The 20,334-nt window shown below is 40.6% G+C and overlaps 1 protein-coding gene across 3 annotated transcripts in view; it reads right to left on the bottom strand.

Annotated features, from left to right (window-relative positions):
* AGBL1 (AGBL carboxypeptidase 1) overlaps positions 1-20,334 on the bottom strand; it is a 900,518-nt gene that overhangs the window by 549,009 nt on the left and 331,175 nt on the right. For all 3 annotated transcript variants that reach the window (XM_043434375.1, XM_043434374.1, XM_043434376.1), the window contains one exon: positions 5,057-5,237. In XM_043434375.1, the coding sequence (XP_043290310.1) occupies positions 5,057-5,237 (181 nt within the window). The remainder of the gene's footprint in view (positions 1-5,056; positions 5,238-20,334) is intronic.

Below are 20,334 nucleotides of genomic sequence, written 5' to 3' on the forward strand. Positions count from 1 at the left end.
TTCATCCATCTCATTAGAACTGATTCAAATGAATTCTTTTAAATGGCTGAGTAATATTCCATGGTGTATATGTACCACAGCTTCCTTATCCATTCATCTGCTGATGGGCATCTAGGTTGCTTCCATGTCCTGGCTATTATAAACAGTGCTGCGATGAACATTGGGGTGCACGTGTCTCTTTCAGATCTGGTTTCCTCAGTGTGTATGCCCAGAAGTGGGATTGCTGGGTCATATGGCAGTTCTATTTCCAGTTTTTTAAGAAATCTCCACACTGTTTTCCATAGTGGCTGTACTAGTTTGCATTCCCACCAACAGTGTAAGAGGGTTCCCTTTTCTCCACACCCTCTCCAGCATTTATTGCTTGTAGACTTGGATAGCAGCCATCCTGACTGGCGTGTAATGGTACCTCATTGTGGTTTGATTTGCATTTCTCTGATAATGAGTGATGTTGAGCATCTTTTCATGTGTTTGTTAGCCATCTGTATGTCTTCTTTGGAGAAATGTCTGTTTAGTTCTTTGGCCCATTTTTGAATTGGGTCATTATTTTTCTGGAATTGAGCTTCAGGAGTTGCTTGTATATTTTTGAGATTAATCCTTTGTCTGTTGCTTCATTTGCTATTATTTTCTCCCAATCTGAGGGCTGTCTTTTCACCTTACTTATAGTTTCCTTTGTAGTGCAAAAGCTTTTAAGTTTCATTAGGTCCCATTTGTTTAGTTTTGCTTTTATTTCCAATATTCTGGGAGGTGGGTCATAGAGGATCTTGCTGTGATTTATGTCGGAGAGTGTTTTGCCTATGTTCTCCTCTAGGAGTTTTATAGTTTCTGGTCTTACATTTAGATCTTTAATCCATTTTGAGTTTATTTTTGTGTATGGTGTTAGAAAGTGTTCTAGTTTCATTCTTTTACAAGTGGTTGACCAGTTTTCCCAGCACCACTTGTTAAAGAGGTTGTCTTTTTTCCATTGTATATCCTTGCCTCCTTTGTCAAAGATAAGGTGTCCATAGGTTCGTGGATTTATCTCTGGGCTTTCTATTCTGTTCCATTGATCTATATTTCGTCTTTGTGCCAGTACCATACTGTCTTGATGACTGTGGCTTTGTAGTAGAGTCTGAAGTCAGGCAGGTTGATTCCTCCAGTTCCATTCTTCTTTCTCAAGATTACTTTGGCTATTCGAGGTTTTTTGTATTTCCATACAAATTGTGAAATTATTTGTTCTAGTTCTGTGAAAAATACCATTGGTAGCTTGATAGGGATTGCATTGAATCTATAGATGTGTGTTGATTTTATAAAAATTCTTTGTCACTACCAGCAACCAAAGTCCAAAAATTGGGAATCACATTATATCTCTTCCTCTCCTTCACTTACTTGCCATGATGACCTTTTAAGGTATCACCTGTCTTCTCCTGCCTCCCGCTTTAATCAAGCCACCATTATCACCTCTGCTTTAACCCAACTGGTGGTCTCCTACTTGTATTGCATGTTGGAAAGAATTATGAGAATCGAGGGATCACTGCATCAGGCCTCCCAGATTACTTAGAACTCAGCCCAGTTCAATACAAATGACCAGGCCAACAAGATGGTAGGATGTTTCTTTTGGAAACCATCTTTGTGTTTTGTTTTCCTGTTACAGACATATGTTGCTAAGATATCTTTGGCTTGGCAACACCCTCTCTATTTCTGCTAGAAAATCCTGGCTTCGTCTCCCTGACCACTGCTATTAAAACCTCTCAGCCATCCTCAGAGTCTCCATTAGCATCAAGGAAACTACTCCACCTTTACACAGTTTTTCAAACTCCATAGGGGCCCATAATTTCTTGTAAAAGAAAAGTTTCATCTGGTAGATTAAGTGCCAAGTTCAAGTTCGGGCTCTTTAATCTTTAGGCAAAGCTTGCCTCTTTGCTGGTCAGACCACACACAGGGAAGTTTTGTTAATGTTAAGAAGTCTATGAATAGGAATGTGTCCCAAGAAAACCAGTGAAAGTCAGAACATCAGAAACAACATCACATAAGCAATGTTTAGGTGAACTGCATCAAACTTGGAGGGGGTTTCACCTGGGGAAGTTAAAGCATGTAAAATGAGGGTAATATCTTATCCTTATTTTTACATATTTTAAGTAAAATATGTAAAATTCATAAGATCAAAACAGAGAAAAACAAATCCACCTAGTTATATACTATGGAATGTATATGTCTTTAAATGGAATGTTAATGAAGAATTTAAGTGGATATTAGATAAACCATGGTCTTCCCTGGTGGCTCAGTGGTAAAGAATTCACCTACCAAAACAGGACACATGAATTCAATCCCTGGGTCAAGAAAATCTCCTGGAGAAGGAAACAGCAACCCACTCTAGTATCCTTGCCTAGAAAATCCTATGGACAGAGGAGCCTGGCAGGCTAAGTCATGGGGTCGCAGAGTTGGACACGAGTTAGGGACTCAACAAAAACTAGGTACACCATATGTTAGGTAAGTTCTGAAAAGGGTTCATGAGCTGAGGATTTGAAGCCTATTTATTGTGTGATGTTATGATTCCATGGCAGCCTCAAGTCTTTTGGTAATGATGTGTAATGACCTGGGGATTTTCCTTTCAGTAGAATAAGGGTATGATTTCCAAATCCCTCTCAGCCAAAATGGTTTGAGTGATCCAAAGTAACCTACAAAGTGCTTTGAGCTCCATGATGAAAGATGCTATATAAATTAAAAGGGTAAGTTAGTCATAATAAATAACGGTAATGATGATGAACGGTGGTGTCACAAAGAAGAAGCTGGCCTGCCATTAGGGAACCCAAAGCAACCAGCTGGAAATAAAGCATGTCCAGACCAGAAGGATATTCACTGATGAGACCACATTAACCTTTCAAACTAAGACCTGGATCAAGCCTCTGATTCAGAGGTGTGAGCATCTGAAATGGAATAAACTATAGTATTTGTTCCAAAGCTTGAATATTACCTTAGACTTCTAAGAGCTTTACCCAGATGGGTCAACAGGGAGCTTCCCGTTTCAGCAGAAGAGAAAACTAAGTAGGTCGGGGGAGAGCCAGAATTCCCAAGTCGAATTATGACTCTGAACCCAGTGCTCTTTTCACTCTCAACCAGACTCCAGATAATTCAAGGGAACACGTAACTTCAGAAAAGAGCCAACTTGGATGAGAAAATGTTTGAAACGAGGTCATATCCCTCAAGACAGCTTGCAGAGTTGTTTTCCATCCATTTAGGCTCAGTAAGCATGCTAATAAAATCCTTAGCCCCTCAAGCAGGGAGGGATCATTCAATGAGACTCTAGAGCTGATTCCTAGAGCTCAATGAACACATGGTGGAAGCTAGCTGAGTGCTGCTGGGCCAGGAATGGACACTGTGCTTCAGGGCTTTGTCCCGCTTGAGATCTAAGAAGCCTGATTGCTGCCAAAGGTCTGATTGATGGTGCCTGCTAAAGCACTTGTCCTCTCATACCTCGTACGTGCCAACCAGTCGCCGTATGCAAAAAGTGCCAGACGGGGCCAACCAGTCACCATATACAAGAAGTAAAGACCCTGTTCTCTGCCCACCAAAAAATTCCATCAAAAAAAACAAAAAAACAAAAAAAAATGGGGGAGCTTCAAAACTAGGAAACTTGTTAAATATGTGGATGCTTTCTTTACTTACTTATCTACTTTCCTATTTTTTTTAATTTTATTTTTATAGGCTTTAGCGTTCATTCACTTGCATTTTGGCATAATTTAACATACTTTATCATTTAGAATTTATTCTGATCCTCTTTTACTATTTTATCATCTTTATTATTTTTAACCTTTTTAGCTTCTCAATATTTTTTTGTGTGTGTCTATCCTTTGAAGCTAGTCTATTCTCAGCATTTCAACATTTATTAATATTTAGGATTTCTTTCCTGAAGGAAATTATTTTATATTTCTTAAAACATTTTCTTATTTAAGTCATTTTATCTCTGAAATTTGCTTTTTCATACTTTTATAACTCATTTTATCTCTCTTTGTTTTTATATTTTCAATATTGCTCTATTTTCTCAGTTTCTAAAAGTGTGCTTTTGCCTCTTTAATATGGATATTTTAAATTGCAACTTCTTTTGCACCTTTAGCTCTTGAAATTATGTTTCCTTTCAATTTTTCTATTTATCTTGAATTCTGGTTTTTCCATAGGATATAACTGTCTAATCCTATAGTAAAAATAACCATTTATTACCAAAGGAAGGAATGTTAATTTTTTTCCCACAGCTTGAGACATGTATGTATGAATGTTCACCCTGTCACCCCCATCCACTGGCTCTGAGATGTCGAGAACCTGCTCTGCTTTCTGAGTCTCAGCCCACAAACTCTGAAAATGCTGACTCTTTCTAACCCTGGAATTCATCTTTCCCAATATACATTCTGAAAGGCATGTAGGAGTGGGCCAGGAAAAGCACCACCCCAATCTTCTTTCTTCCAGCCAACCATTTTTCAATCATTCCACTTTTAACCATTCCACCTCCATTCTTCAACCATTTCAGCCATTCCATTTAAATAAAGTGACACCCTTACTAGAGCTGTATCCAGAATCCAGTAAAAACACAACTGAGAAGACTCATCTGCAGTGCGTGCTCAGTCACTTCAGTCATGTCCAGCTCTCTGCGACCCTATGGACCATGGCCCGCCAGGCTCAGAAGCAAAGAAAAGCACCAGCCTTAACTTCATCAAATCACAGTTTGAGCCCTGGCTTTGTCGTTAAACCAGCCCAATTGGCAAGGGGTGGGGGGTAGGGAGTCATCTGATTATCATGGACATCAATTCCTTCCTTTTTAAAAGGAGAGTGTTAAATTCAATTCTTTCTAAAGATTCTTCTATTACTAACTGCCTATAAGTCTATAATTTTCTATTAAAAGAAACTATGAGATTGATACCTACATTTATAGAAAATATCCTGATATTTGTACGAGGTAACAGAACTCAAGAGAAGTCATTCCTTCCAGAGAACCAACACCTCTCAAGTCAAACCCATTGAGCAAAACAACAATCCGTTATCATGGTAACATAAATGCGACCTAAGTTAGGCCAGGTGCCTGACATACTTGCCATTGATGACACCATCTGGGTTGAGCATGGGGATTATCTTGAAAATGAAGTTTTCCCTCAAGAGCCTAGCCACAGGGTCACTGCTGACGAGGAACTCCAGGGTCCCCTTCATCACCCAGCTAGCATTGCTCTCTCCCGGGTGAACTCGAGCCGTAATCACTTGGTATGGGCGCTGCCCTGCAGGGAAAAAGAAAACACACATGCAAGAAAATTAAACCTAAATACAGTTTCCATATCCATCAAGACAGTCTCCAGGAAGCCAGTTTTACACCTTACTGGCGTAAAGCCTTAAATAGGTTGATTGTTTCTAATACACACCTAATGTGCATTTATCCATTTTCCATCTGCCTCTATAGTCTGTAAGACTCAGGAGAGTATACAGTTAAAGCTCAAGGCTGTCATCTAAACCGTAAGCACTCCGTGGCATCAAAACAAGCTATGAATCAGATTTTAGAAGACCACCAAAGAAACAGTTTTCTCTTCAGGACCCAATAGTGTGGTGCTGGATGTTCCAGATCTGAGATTGAATCTTATCTTCATCATTTACCAGTCGTAAGATCTCAGCTGCAGAATTTAATTTCTCCAAGGCTGCTTTCTCACATGTAAAATGAGGACAATGATACTGACCTCCTGTAGCTGTTATAAAAACTAAATGATATAATTATAAAGCACTTGGCATATTGCTTGCCATTAGGTATGTACCTGTTAGCTCTCTCCCTTCTCAGTTATAAAATCTGTGATTAGGATGTTCCCTCTCATTTCCCAGCAGTAAGAGGAGTCAAGTACAGAAACTGAACTGGGAAACTTATGATTGACTTTATGACACTGAAGCCAATCCTGGAGATATTTCACAGAAGGAAGTGCCTAGAAGTTCAGTCTTGAAGTTGCAATACCTCCTTCGCTTTGCAAAAGAAATCATGAACACACTCTCTGCCAATCACAAGGAGTGTATTGACACAATATACCTCTATGCAGAATGCATTGAGAAAAGATAGACTTATCCTTTCTTTGTTGACAGAAGATGCACATAGCTTTGAGACCTATTCTCAGACCACATCTGGGCTCAGATGGTAAACATCTTTGACTGATTAGTGATGTCTGTCCTCACATACTTGAGGAAGTGGGAGGTAGAGAACATGTGGTATCAGACAAGCAATTCACCATGTCTGCTCTAACCTCCTGTTTGATTTTGTGAGGGTTTTTTGACTCTCACTTCCTTCTGTATCCTCACCCAATTCCTTATTGCTCCTAAACTCATTTTAAAGACGAGAGCTAAATTTTTGCCAGGTATAAATACGTTAGCCACTAAATAGTCTGAAAGTTAAAAAAGTCATTTTCTTCCTGATTTTTCAAATCATGAGTTCAATATTTAACTATGAGTTTATGGCTTTTCTTCCCTTAAAGAGTAATATTTTTGAAGGTATAAACTGTATCTCTAATTCTGTACAAAGAAAGACAAAACTGAATAACCTCAAGAACCCCTAAATAACAAGGAATAAAAGATATGGAGAAATAAACTAGTAATTACCCAATCATATTACTATTATCATCAATTAAAACAAACAAAATCCCCTCTGTCAACAGCCAACGAGATGCAGGTTTAAGGGGCATATGTATTCATGCACTTTTATTGACTATGGTGAGAGCACATTACTTCTCTTTGTAGATCCTTTATATTTTGGGGATAACATTCAGCTTTTTTTTTTTTTTTTTAAATTTAAGCAGGTATCTTGAACATATTCCAGGAACTGCAGGAGGCATTGAGTAGAAAAAACTGAATCTATTATAGTTCTTGTTCTGTAAAAGACCAAAGCACTTGTCGGTGGTGACAAACATTCAAGCAAATAATGACAAGCGAGCTAATGGAGGTGTAAATAAAGCACCAAAAATAGATCTGTCTGAGAGAGGGAAAGACATTTCCAGAGACGTGATGCTATTTATTTAGACTGGGTCCTGCAGAATAATTATCATCTAACGAGAGAAATGGCATGGCAACCCACTCCAGTACTCTTGCCTGGAGAATCCCATGAGCAGAGGACCCCGGGCTATAGTCCACAGGGTCACAGAGCCAGACACAGCTGAGCGACTAAGCGCAAGTTGAGAGAGAAGGTGAGGAAGGGTCGTCTAAGCAGAGAAAAAGACTCATGCAAGGGACACAGAGGAAGCACAGCCAGCTTCCGGTTGAGTTTTTATTGTTTTTCCCAGTCTGTAAAAACAATCCACTTTTACAAACTGGTGCTTTCAAGAATCAAGAAAAGCCATGAGTGGCTGAAGCAAAGGACTGGAAACGGTAGCTCATGAATTTAGAAATTAGGCTGGTGTCAAACTAATAATATCCCTCCTCATACATTTTGTTTTGGGTTTGGGGTTTATACTGTTGATCAGAAGTTCTCAGTCATGAAGTCAGTGTCTCACTGGTATGTTATGACCTGTGGTGAGATCTGCTGAAGAATCATTGGTTATTAATAAAAGTGCAAATGTTTGCTTGTTTATATATAGATATAGATAATATATAGAGATAGATATAGATAATATATAGAGATAGATACAGATACAGATATATATATTCACACTATATATGTGTATGTGTGTTTGTGTGTACACGTGTGCTCATTCGTGACCGACTCTTTGCAACCCCATGGACTATGGCCCACCCTGTTCCTCTGTACATGAAAATTTCCAGGCAAGTACACTGGAAGTTTCCATTTCCTACTCCAGGGAATCTTCCCAACCTAAGGATCAAAACTGTATCTATTGAGTTTCCTGCATTAGCAGGCAGATTCTTTACCACTGTGCCACCTGGGAAGCCCTATATGTATACATACATAGACATATATACATATATTCACAATGTATATATCACACAAAATGTTGGTTACCTGTCCAAAAAGCTATAGTCCCCTTCTTTCTTACTACCAGACCCCTAATTTTGGGGGAGGTTAAAAAAGTGCCCAGATCAAAACACCCAGCTTCATGAACCCTCTTAGAGGTAGGAATGGCCATGTGTCAGGGGTGAGACCAATGAGATGTAAATAGCAGCCAGAGGGTAAGTCTTTCTGGAAAAAGGATTAGAGAGCACAGTTTCACCTGGCAAATGCCTTCTTAGATTTCTGTCTCTTGTATTTGTCTCTTCTTCCTTCCTAGAACATAGATCTGACACTTTGAGGTGAGGAAGCCAATTCGAGAATCCAAATCACATGAGAAGATGGTGACCATAAAGGTAGAAAGAGCCTGGGTTCTTGAAAAACCCCTTAAGCAGCTATCCTGCACCTTGACTAGTTTCTTCAATGCTTCTAGATGTTTGAGACCAATAAACCACTATTTGACTGGGCAAACGTAATCACATATTTGTTATATTTTGTTAGACTCTAGTTCAATTTATATGAATAAAAGAACAGTTTTAAAATCATCTTTACAATATGGTTACCTTGAATAGCATGCATCTAAGTGTGCTTTCTGGACTGGGGAGAAAAGAGAGACACAAAGAGTTATTTTGAGAATAGTTGCTAGGTGTGTCCCAGAAATAAACAGTCGAGAATGTCTACTTTAAGTAATAGAGAGTAAATGATGGCTTTTCAACAGGAGCAAGACATATCAAAGATTGTGCTTAAAAAAAAATCCTGACATTTCTATAGACAGTACATTTGTTTAATCACAGACAGTACAGCCTACCAGAGTAGAGCACAACTTTTATTTTTTTAACTTTTTATTTTATATTGGGCTATAGCTGATTAACAATGTTGTGATAGGTTCAGGTGCAGAGCAGAGTGACTCAGCCATATACATACATGCAAATATATATTCACATGTACCCCACACTCCCCTCCCATCCAGGCTGCCACATACCATTGAGCAGAGTTCCCACTGATCCCATCTACCCCAAACTCCCCTCCCATCCGGGCTGCCACATACCATTGAGCAGAGTTCCCACTGATCCCATCTACCTCAAACTCCCCTCCCATCCGGGCTGCCACATACCATTGAGCAGAGTTCCCACTGATCCCTTGTTGGTTATCCATTTTATGTAGAGTAGTGTCTACATATTGATGCCAAACTCCGTAACTATCCCTCTCCCCCATCCTTCCCTGCTGGCAACCAGAAGTTCAGAGAACAACTTCAAGAGCTGTATTTCCAGAGTTCAAATTCCAGCCCCACCATGTTCTGTCTGAGATGAATTATGTAAGTTTCTGAAGAAACTGAGCTTTAGACTGGATGTTCTGCATGTTAGACTAACGATTTGCTAACTGGAACTTACTAAGTAAGTGTGTGGGTTGGGGGTGGGTGGTGGTATACAATCAGCTAGTTAGCACAGTTGAAGTTAGTTGAAGGTCAACTTTCGCACTATATCATTTGATCACAATTACTTTTCACTCCTTCCAAAGCAAGCTGTATTGACATGCCAATAAAAAAATTACTGAGAAAGAAAGGGGCTTGATGAATCTGTACCCAATCAGTGGCCGATTTTCAGTTCTATAATTCCATATCACTCTCTGTGGTTTTTGAACTATGCTCATTTACAGTATATTAAACAATCGTAAGTGTTCCCAGTCCATCAAAAAGAAGTAAAAAAAAGCTTAAGCTCTTGTAAATTTTCAACATCAATTGGATCCTCTCATTGTCTGGGCCAGTTGAGTCCCATTGCCTGATAACTAGTGCAATTAGTGCATTATAGTCAATAAGTCAAATGCAGCTCTTGCAAGGAAATATCAATGTTTCTCTTTGGAGAGTCAGGTTTATAATTCACTAGATTGCCATATGCCACAAAACCTAAGAGGCTGTCCTAAAGAAGCAAACAGGGAAACTGTGGGTTCTCATGAAGACATTAGCATAAGCAGCAGTTTAGCCATTTCTAGTAGATTTTCCTCTCTTCCTCTCTGTGATTTAAGGCAATTTTGCATTCATATTGGTGAGTTCAACCTATGGGACCATTCAGTTGTAGCAGCAAATGGTGCTCCAGAGAACCCACAATAGACAATAGCTGTAAACAGCATGCAACACACACACTATGTGTTTTTTCTTGTCATTGAAAATTTAAGATTTAATAACTCATCTCTGCTTAGGGGAGGGCAAAGAGTGTAGGGTATACGTCTTTTAGTTTTTCTCTGCAATTTATAAAATCTATTCTGGAGTCCATGAAGATCTATGGCAGAGTCATGGTTTGGCATACTGTAATTCTTAAAGTCACATATTAGATTTATGTCAGTGGCAATGACATCTGGGAACAAGTAGAGAACTGTACAATCCTAAGAGAGATCAGGCTCATGGCCAGTGAAAAACTGAGAAAGAACTAAAGACATGTGTGATGTGCACCCAACTATATAAATATTCATTCATTTATTCCTTCTTTCTTTTAGCAGTATTATTAAGCTCCTACTGGCACTCTATAAGGGTCTTGAGATTCCAAAAGAAAAGATTTTTGCCCTCAGGGAACTAATAATAGTCTGGTGAGAAAGACAGGAAAACAGATAATCATGATCTTATGTGATCAGGGGAAACTGTCAAAACATTTCCAAAGCACAGTGGAATGCTCATTATGACGTTATTTACGGTAATGCGAGCACCTGGAAGTGATTTAAACTGCATCCACAGGAAATTAGTTAAGGAAACGATATATAAAACAGAATACTATGTAGCCATTAAAAATGGCACATAGATCTCTTTCTGTTGATATTAGAGGGTACCTGTCACATAATGATGAGTGAAAGCAATATAGGTGAGATACCTGAATTGTAATTGATCCTATCTGTGTTTAATTTTATTAATAGATACTTAAAGGCATCTGTACACAGAGACAAATCTGTGAGTGGGGGCCATCTGAGTCATTCTTTTTTTTTTTTTCTGAGTCATTCTTATTTCCTCTTTATCCTGACCTAACATATCTGTCTCTCCAGAAAATAACAATCATATGTCAGTTTTCATAGAGGCAAAATATTTGTCAATATTTCCAACTTTTCAATAGATTCTAAAATATTTTCCAATAGTAAAACACAGAAGAGAAAATTGTTTAAAAAATAAATAAATTTTCACAGAAGAGGTGACATTTGATCTGGTTCATCCCATTTTAGTTGGAGTTTGCCAGATGAAGAAAAGAAGGGAGGGAGATGCAGGACTTTCCTGGTGATCCAGAGGCTGGGACTCCATACTTCTACCACAAGGGGGTTTCCCAGGTGGCTCAGTGGGTAAAGAAACAATCTTCAATGCAGAAGACTTTGGTTTGGCTCCTTGGTCAGGTAGGTCCCCTGGGGGAGGGCATGGCAATCCACTTCAGTATTCTTGCCTGGAGAATCCCATGGACAGAGAAGCCTTGCAGGCTACAGTCCATGGGGTCACAAAGAGTCAGGACTAAAGTGACTGAGCACTCCTACACTCATCAGGGAACTAAGATTCCCCATTCTGCACGGTGTGGTCGAAAAAAAAAAATCAGTAAAACACTTTAAAAAGAAAAAAGAAAAGAAAAGTGGGAGATGATAGGAAAGGGATAAGTTGATATATCTGCAAAATAACAATGTCATAAAGCACACAGTATCTGAAGAAAAGCGATGTCATTTTATGTGACTGAAGCAATAGCTATATGGAAGGTAAGAGTGATGCTATAAGCTAAATCTGTACCCAATTCTTTTAAACAGGTCTTTTAGCCTGGCTAAGGAGTAATTTTATAGGCTATGGAAGCACCATGAAAAATCATTCTACAATGGTGTGATTAGATGGGGGCTTTTCTTGGAGCTACAGATGGCAGGAGAAACAGCAAAAAAAAAAAAGCGCATATTGTGATATTAAGGTCAAGTCAGCTAACATGACCTTAACTCTGGGAGAGAGTGGATAAAAATGGCCTGACTGAAGGGCAAGGGGGTGAAGAAAGAGACGAGAAAACAAATGGAAAAGAAAATGATATCATTTATATGCATTATCTTTTAAAAATGATATAAATGGACTTATTTACAAAAAAAGAGACAGACTCACAGACTTAGAAAACAAACTTATGGTTTCCAGAGGGGGAAGGTAGCAGAGGGAAGGGATGAATGGGAACTGGGGATTGACATGTACACATCACTGTATTTAAAACACTTAACCAACAAGGACCTACTGTATAGCACAGGGAAATCTGCTCAATGTTCTGTAATAACCTAAATGGGAAAAGAATTGGAAAAAGAATAGATACATGTGGATGTACATATGAAACACTGCTGTAATCCTGAAACTAACATGATGTTGTTAATCAGCTATACTTCAATATAAAACAAAAATTAGAAAAAGAAAATCTCAATGAAAGAAGATTCTGAGAAAGAAAATTTGAAAAGAGTTTGATGGAAAAACTTATACACTATATAGAATATACATGATACTAAAGTTTACCACCAAAGATAGCATGCTATGAACATTTTATGTGCTGTGTGCCTTTCACTAATATATATTGGAGGTCTTTCTAGATCAATATATAAAGATTTTTCTACCTCTCTTTTTTAATTAGCCGCATGTAGGGTATTGTTCTTTACAGCATCGAACTTTACTTTCAAAACCAGATGCATCCACAGATGAGCATGGTTTTCACTTTGGTCCAGCCTCTTCATTCTTTCTAGAGTTATTTTCCCACTTTCTCAGTAGCGTACTGGACATATTGGACCGAAGCATATTGGACACCTACCAACCTGTAGTAGGTGTCCAGTGTCATATATTTTTGCCTTTTCGACTCTTCATGGGATTCTCAAGGCAAGAATTCTGAAGCGATTTGCCATTTCCTTCTCCAGTGGACCACATTTTATCAGAACTCTCCACCATGACCAGACCATCTTAGGTGGCCCTGCCTGGGATGACTCGTACCATTGAGTTACACAAGGCTATAAATCCATGTGATCATTTTGGTTAGCTTTCTGTGGTTGTAGCTTTTGCTCTGGAGGCCACGGGATTATAGTTCTTGCTTCTTCTATCTGCCCTCTGATGGATGAGAAAGAGGCTTGTGAAAGCTTCCTGATAGGGGGCCTGGCTCTGGGGAAAAACTGGGTCTTGCTCTGGTGGGCAGGGAAATGCTCAGAAAATCTTTAATCCAACTGTCTGCTGATGGGTGGGGCTATGCTCCATCCCTGTTAGTTGTTTGGCCTGAGGTAAACCAGTCCTGGTTCAAGGTCAGGAGGGGCAGCCATGAGGAGATACTCCTCGTCCAAGGTAAGGAGCAGCAGCTGTGCTTTGCTGGAGCAGCCGTGAAGAGATATCCCACGTCCAAGGTAAGAGAAACCCAAGTAAGACGGTAGATGTTGCAAGAGGGCATCAAAGGGCAGGCACACTGAAACCATAATCACAGAAAACTAGCCAGTCTGATCACAGGACCACAGCCTTGTCTAACTCAATGAAACTAAGCCATGCCGTGGGGGCCACCCAAAACAGTCAGGTCACGGTGGAGAGGTCTGACAGAATGTGGTCCACTGGAGAAGGGAATGGCAAACCACTTCAGTATTCTTGCCTTGAGAACCCCATGAACAGCATGAGAAGGAAAAATGATAGGATACTGAAAGAGGGACTCCCCAGGTCAGTAGGTGCCCAATATGCTACTGGAGATCAGAGGAGAAATAACTCCAGAAAGAAGGAAGGGATGGAGCCAAAGCAAAAACAATACCCAGTTGTGGATGGGACTGGTGATAGAAGCAAGGTCTGATGCTGTAGAGAGCAATATTGCATAGGAACCTAGAATGTTAGGTCCATGAATCAAGACAAATTGGAAGTAGTCAAACAGGAGATGGCAAGAATGAACACTGACATTTTAGGAATCAGTGAACTAAGATGGACTGGAATGGGTGAATTGAACTCAGATGACCATTATATCTACTACTGTGGCAGGAATCCCTTAGAAGAAATGGAGTAGCTATCATGGTCAACAGAAGAGTCCAAAATGCAGTACTTGGATGCAATCTCAAAAATAACAGAATGATCTCTGTTCATTTCCAAGGCAAACAATTCAATATCACAGTAATGCAAGCCTATGCCCCAACCAGTAATGCTGAAGAAGCTGAAGGTGAACAGTTCTATGAAGACCTACAAGACCTTTTACAACTAACACCCAAAAAAGATGTCCTTTTCATTATAGGGGAATGGAATGCAAAAGTAGGAAGTCAAGAAACGCCTGGAGTAACAGGTAAATTTGGCCTTGGAGTATGGAATGAAGCAGGGCAAAGGCTAATACAGTTTTGCCAAGAGAACGCATTGGTCATAGCAAACACCCTCTTCTAACAACACAAGAGAAGACTCTGCACATGGACATCCCCAGATGGTCAACACCAAAATCATATCAATTATATTCTTTGCAGCCAAAGATGGAGAAGCTCTATACCGTCAGCAAAAACAAGACCGGGAGCTGACTGTGGCTCAGATCATGAACTCCTTATTGCCAAATTCAGACTGAAATTGAAGAAAGCAGGGAAAACCACTAGACCATTCAGGTATGACCTAAATCAAATCCCTTATGACTATACAGTAGAAGTGAGAAATAGATTTAAGGGACTAGATCTGATAGACAGAGTGCCTGATGAACTATGGACAGAAGTTCGTGACACTGTACAGGAGACAGGGATCAAGACCATCCCCATGGAAAAGAAATGCAAAATGGCAAAATGGTTGCCTGAGGAGGCCTTACAAATAGCTGTGAAAAGAAGAGAAGCGAAAAGCAAAGGAGCAAAGGAAAGATATTCCCATTTGAATGCAAAGTTCCAAAGAATAGCCAGGAGAGATAAGAAAGCCTTCCTCAGTGATCAATGCAAAGAAATAGAGGAAAACAATAGAATGGGAAAAACTAGAGATCTCTTCAAGAAAATTAGAGATACCAAGGGAACATTTCATGCAAAGATGGGCTCAACAAAGAACAAAAATGGTATGGACCTAACAGAAGCAGAAGACATTAAGAAGAGGTGACAAGAATACACAGAAGGACTGTACAAAAATGATCTTCACAACCCAGATAATCACAATGGTGTGATCACTCACCTAGAGCCAGACATCCTGGAATACAAAGTCAAGTGGGCCTTAGAAAGCATCACTAAGAGCAAAACTAGTGGAGGTGATGAAATTCCAGTTGAGCTATTTCAAATCCTGAAAGATGATGCTCTGAAAGTGCTGCACTCAATATGCCAGCAAATTTGGAAAACTCAGCAGTGACCACAGGACTGGAAAAAGTCAGTATTCATTCCAATCCCTAAGAAAGGCAATCCCAAAGAATGCTAAAACTACCACACAATTGCACTCATCTCACACGCTAGTAAAGTAATGCTCATAATTCTCCAAGCTAGGCTTCAGCAATAAGTGAACTGTGAACTTCCAGATGTTCAAGCTGGTTTTAGAAAAGGTAGAGCAACCAGAGATCAAATTGCCAACATCTGCTGGATCATTGAAAAAGCAAGAGAGTTCCAGAAAAACATCTATTTCTGCTTTATTGACTATGCCAAAGCCTTTGACTGTGTGGATCACAAGAAACTATGGAAAATTCTGAAAGAGATGGGAATACCAGACCACCTGACTTGCCTCTCGAGAAACCTGTATGCAGGTCAGGAAGCAACAGTTAGAACTGGACATGGACCAACAGACTGGTTCCAAATAGGAAAAGGAGTACGTCAAGGCTGTATATTGTCACCCTGCTTATTTAACTTACATGCAGAGTACATCATGAGAAACGCTGGGCTGGAAGAAGCACAAGCTGGAATCAAGATTGCTGGGAGAAATATCAATAACCTCAGATATGCAGATGACACCACCCTTATGGCAAAGAGTGAAGAGGAACTAAAAAGCCTCTTGATGAAAGTGAAAGAGGAGAGTGAAAAAGTTGGCTTAAAGTTCAACATTCAGAAAACTAAGATCATGGCATCTGGTCCCATCACTTCATGGGAAATCGATGGGGAAACAGTGGAAACAGTGGCTGACTTTATTTTTCTGGGCTCCAAAATCACTGCAGATGGTGAATGCAGCCATGAAATTAAAAGACGCTTACTCCTTGGAAGGAAAGTTATGACCAACCTAGATAGCATATTAAAAAGCAGAGACATTGCTTTGCCAACAAAGGTCCATCTAGTCCAGGCTATGGTTTTTCCAGTGGTCATGTATGGATGTGAGAGTTGGACTGTGAAGAAAGCTGAGCGCTGAAAAATTGATGCTTTTGAACTGTGGTGTTGGAGAAGACTCTTGAGAGTCCCTTGGACTGCAAGGAGATCCAACCAGTCCATTCTAAAGATCAGTCCTGGGTGTTCATTGGAGGGCCTGATGCTGAAGCTGAAACTCCAATACTTTGGCCACCTGATGTGAAGAGTTGACTCATTGGAAAAGACCCTGATGCTGGGAAGGATTGGGGGCAGGAGGAGAAGGGGACGACAGAGGATGAGATGGCTGATGGCATCACAGACTCAATGGACATGAGTTTGAGTAAACTCCAGGAGTTGCTGATGGACAGGGAGGCCTGGTTTGCTGCAATTCATGGGGCCGCTAAGAGTCGGACATAACTGAGCGACTGAACTGAACTGAACTGAAGCAGTCCTGGAGGGTACAGGCTCCATGGTCTATTGGCAACCTTCAAAAAGGGCTTATGCCAACATGCCCTTCCCTGGTAGCTCAGCTGGTAAAGAATCCACCAGCAATGCAGGAGACTCCAGTTCAATAGATGGGTCGGGAAAACCCTCTGGAGATGGGATAGGTTACCCACTCCAGTATTCTTTGGCTTCCTTGGAGGCTGAGACAGTAAAGAATCCACCTGCAATGAGGGAGACCTGGGTTCAATCCCTGATCTGCCTGCCCTAGAGGAGGGTATGGAAACCCACTCTAGCATTCTTGCCTGGAGAACCCCAAGGAGAGAGGAGCCTGGGGGCTACAGCCCATGGGGTCACAAAGAGTCAGACACGACTGAACGTCTAAGCACACATCATCATGCACCTCCCAAGACTGCTGTGCCAGTGGTCCTGACCCTGCGGCAGGCCACTTCCGACCCACACTTCTGCAGAAGACACTTAAATATTCACAGGCAGGTCTGCATCAGTCTTTTGTGGGGTTTCCCCTGGGTTCTGGTGGACACAAGATTTTGATCATGCCTTCCAAGTGTCTTGCTTTCTCCCAGTCCTGTGGAAGTCCTATAATCACACCCCAATGTCATTCAAAGTCAGATTCCCTGGGGATTCTCTTTGCTAGACCCCCAGGTTAGGAAGTCTGACATGGGGCCTAAAACCTTCACAATAGTGCAAGAACTTCTTTGGTATTCTTCAGTTTGTGGGTCACCCACCCTGCAGGTATGGGATTTGATTTTAACATGATTATGCCCCTCCTACATTCTCCTTGTGGGTTCCCCTTTGCCCACGGACAGGCTTATTTAACTTTTATACAGAGTAGCAAGATGCTGGGCTGAAAGACTCACAGCTGGAACCAAGATTGCCAGGAGAAATCAACAACCTCATATATGAAGATGATACAACTCTAATGGCAGAAAGCAAAGACAGACTAAAGAGCCTCTTGATAAGGATAAAAGAGGAGAGTGGAAAAGCTGGCTTAAAATTCAACATTAAAAATAACTAATCTCATCCAGTCTCATCAATTCATGGTAAGTAGATGGGAGAAAAATGGAAACACTGACAGATTTTCTTTTCTTAAGCTCCTAAATCACTGCAGACAGTGTGACTGCAGCCACAAAATTAAAAGATGCTTGCTCCTTGGAATAAAAGCTATCACAAACCTAGACAGAATATGAAAAAACAGAGACATCACTTTGTCAAAAAAGGTCCATATAGTCGAAGCTATGGTTTTTCCAGTACTCATGTATGCATGTGAGAGTTGGACCATACAGAAGGCTGAGCATCAAAGAATTGTGGCTTTGAACTATAGCACTGGAGAAGGCTCTTGAGAGTCCCTTGGACTGCAAGGAGATCAAACCAGTCAGTCCTAAAAGAAATCAACCCTGAATATTCATTTGAAGGACTGATGCTGAAGCTGAAACTCCAATACTTTGGCCACCTGATGGGAAGAGCTGACTCATTTGAAAAGAGCCTGATGCTGGGAAAGATTGAGCGCAGGAGGAGAAGGGGATGACAGAGGATGAGTTTGCTGGATGGCATCACCGACTCGATGGACATGAGTTTGAGCAAACTCTGGAAGATAGTGAAGGACAGGGAAGCCTGGCCTACTGCAGTGCATGGGGTTGCAAAGAGTCAGACATGACTCAGAGACTGAACAACAAGACATCACTTTATATTAAACTGACTGATTTTTTTCAAGTTGTATCAACTTTACACTCCTGAGAGCCAATCAGTTTGATTACAATATATGTCATTTCTGTAATTCTAGATTTGTTTTTTTTCCCTCAGGATTTGTGCATCTACGTTCCATGAAAGCCTATAATATTTCTTTCTTGTAATGTCCTTTGCAGACTTAGAGATCAAGGTATGATGAGTTGGAAGCCATTAACCACTTTTTCATTTCTGTGAAAGATCTTTGAAGTCTAGAAGTATTTCTTTCTTAATTTTATTTTAGAATTTCTCAGTGAAGCTATGAGCCTAGGTCTTTTTTTCCTCTGAAGATTTAAATAACAACTCAAATTATGCAATAACAAAACCAAATCATTAAAACTTATTGGAGGAAAATTTAGGTGTTCTGAAACAAAATCCAATGTTCTTTTCATTTGACCATATATTATTCTGTTTGTATACTTATGAGGAAGGCTGAAATTAATCCTCTTGAGATAAAACACAATGATATGTTGATGTGAAAACAAGTGCCATGTTCATTTTGAATCAGACAAGCTGGATTTGAGGCCCTGTTCCGCATCCTACTAACTGAATGTATTAGGAAAAATTGAACTCTTCTGAAATCTAAGTCCCTGACCTATAAAATCGGGCTCTCTCAGGTCTTTGCAACACTAAATTCAATGATTATCTACAGCAATGTAAAATACTATAGATAAAAAATAAAACTTTTTGACCAGTGGTTTCAATCCGCTTTGATTCTACTATATTCTCCTGTATTCTTTTAAGAGAGCACCTAACAAGAAGTAAAATTACATGGAACTTCATCTTTCTGTTTTTTTTCTCTTTCTCAAATATTCAGATGCAAGTGCTAAGTAGTAGAGAAGTCAAAAGTCAGGTATCAGCAGAAAAAATAGAGAGCAGGTAATCAGTGCTAATAATAAGTTTCGGAACAATCAAGTGTGGACTAGATCTTTCTTGCTGTTCCTGATTACTGGGGCACAATTCCTTCCCAGATGAGCAGGGTCTACTTTTCACATGCCTTCTTTTACAAGCACTTTGGAGGCGGGGGTGGTGAGCATGCGGCATGCAGGATCTTGGTTAAGCAGTCAGGGGTTGAAGCCATGCTCCCTTCACCAGACGCACAGAGTCCTGACCACTGAACACCAGGGAAGTCCATACAAACTCATAAGCTACCAGTTTTCTGGCCCATATGCCATGAGAACACACAACTGACCAGACTTCTGTTTCCAAACTAGTCTCATTTGGGGTTGCTCCAAATGGTGAGGTTAAAAACCTCAGTTCATCCCCAACTGATCATCTTCATCCCCACCCTCCTCCAGGGGCAAGAAAGTGAAAAGTGAAAGTGAAAGTTGCTCAGTCGCGTCCGACTCTTTGTGACCCATGGACTATACAGTCCATGGAATTCTCCAGGCCCGAATACTGGAGTGGCCTCAGATCTTATCCCTCACAGAACTCTGCACTCTGCCTTCCTCTCAAAACTTGAGAAATGATCTCCTGACCACAGAATGAAAGGTAAACAGCCTGAGATACTGTGGCTTCTTTCTGTAAAGAGAGTTCTTATTTCTCGGCAGAAATACAGGGGCTCCTGTACTGACAGAAGGAGGAGAGAGGATGCTCATGCCCCCCGCCCCCATTGCCTCACTGAGGTTCTGGGTGGGCAGCAGGGAGGAAGCTGTGGAGCAAAGGCTGACCTCAGAAAAGGTTTGCTATGTGCACACATGAGCAGTCACTTTAGTCGTGTCCAACTCTTTGTGACCCTATGGACTGTAGCCCACCAGGCTCCCCTGTCCATTGGATTCCCCAGCCAAGAATACTGAAGTGGGTCACCATGCCCTCCTCCAGGGGAATCTTCCCAACTGAGGGGTCAAACCCATGTCTCTTATTTCTTCTGCTAGCAGACATGATCTTTACCACTAGCACCACCTGGGAAGCCCCATTGTGGTTTAGTCGCTAAGTCAGGTCGGACTCATTGCAACCCCATGGACTGTGGCCTGCCAGGTTCCTCTGTTCATGGGGTTTCCCAGGCAAGAAAACTAGAGTGGATTGCCATCTCCTCC

This window comes from Cervus canadensis, chromosome 17, assembly GCF_019320065.1.
Source record: "Cervus canadensis isolate Bull #8, Minnesota chromosome 17, ASM1932006v1, whole genome shotgun sequence".
Lineage (NCBI taxonomy): Eukaryota > Metazoa > Chordata > Mammalia > Artiodactyla > Cervidae > Cervus > Cervus canadensis.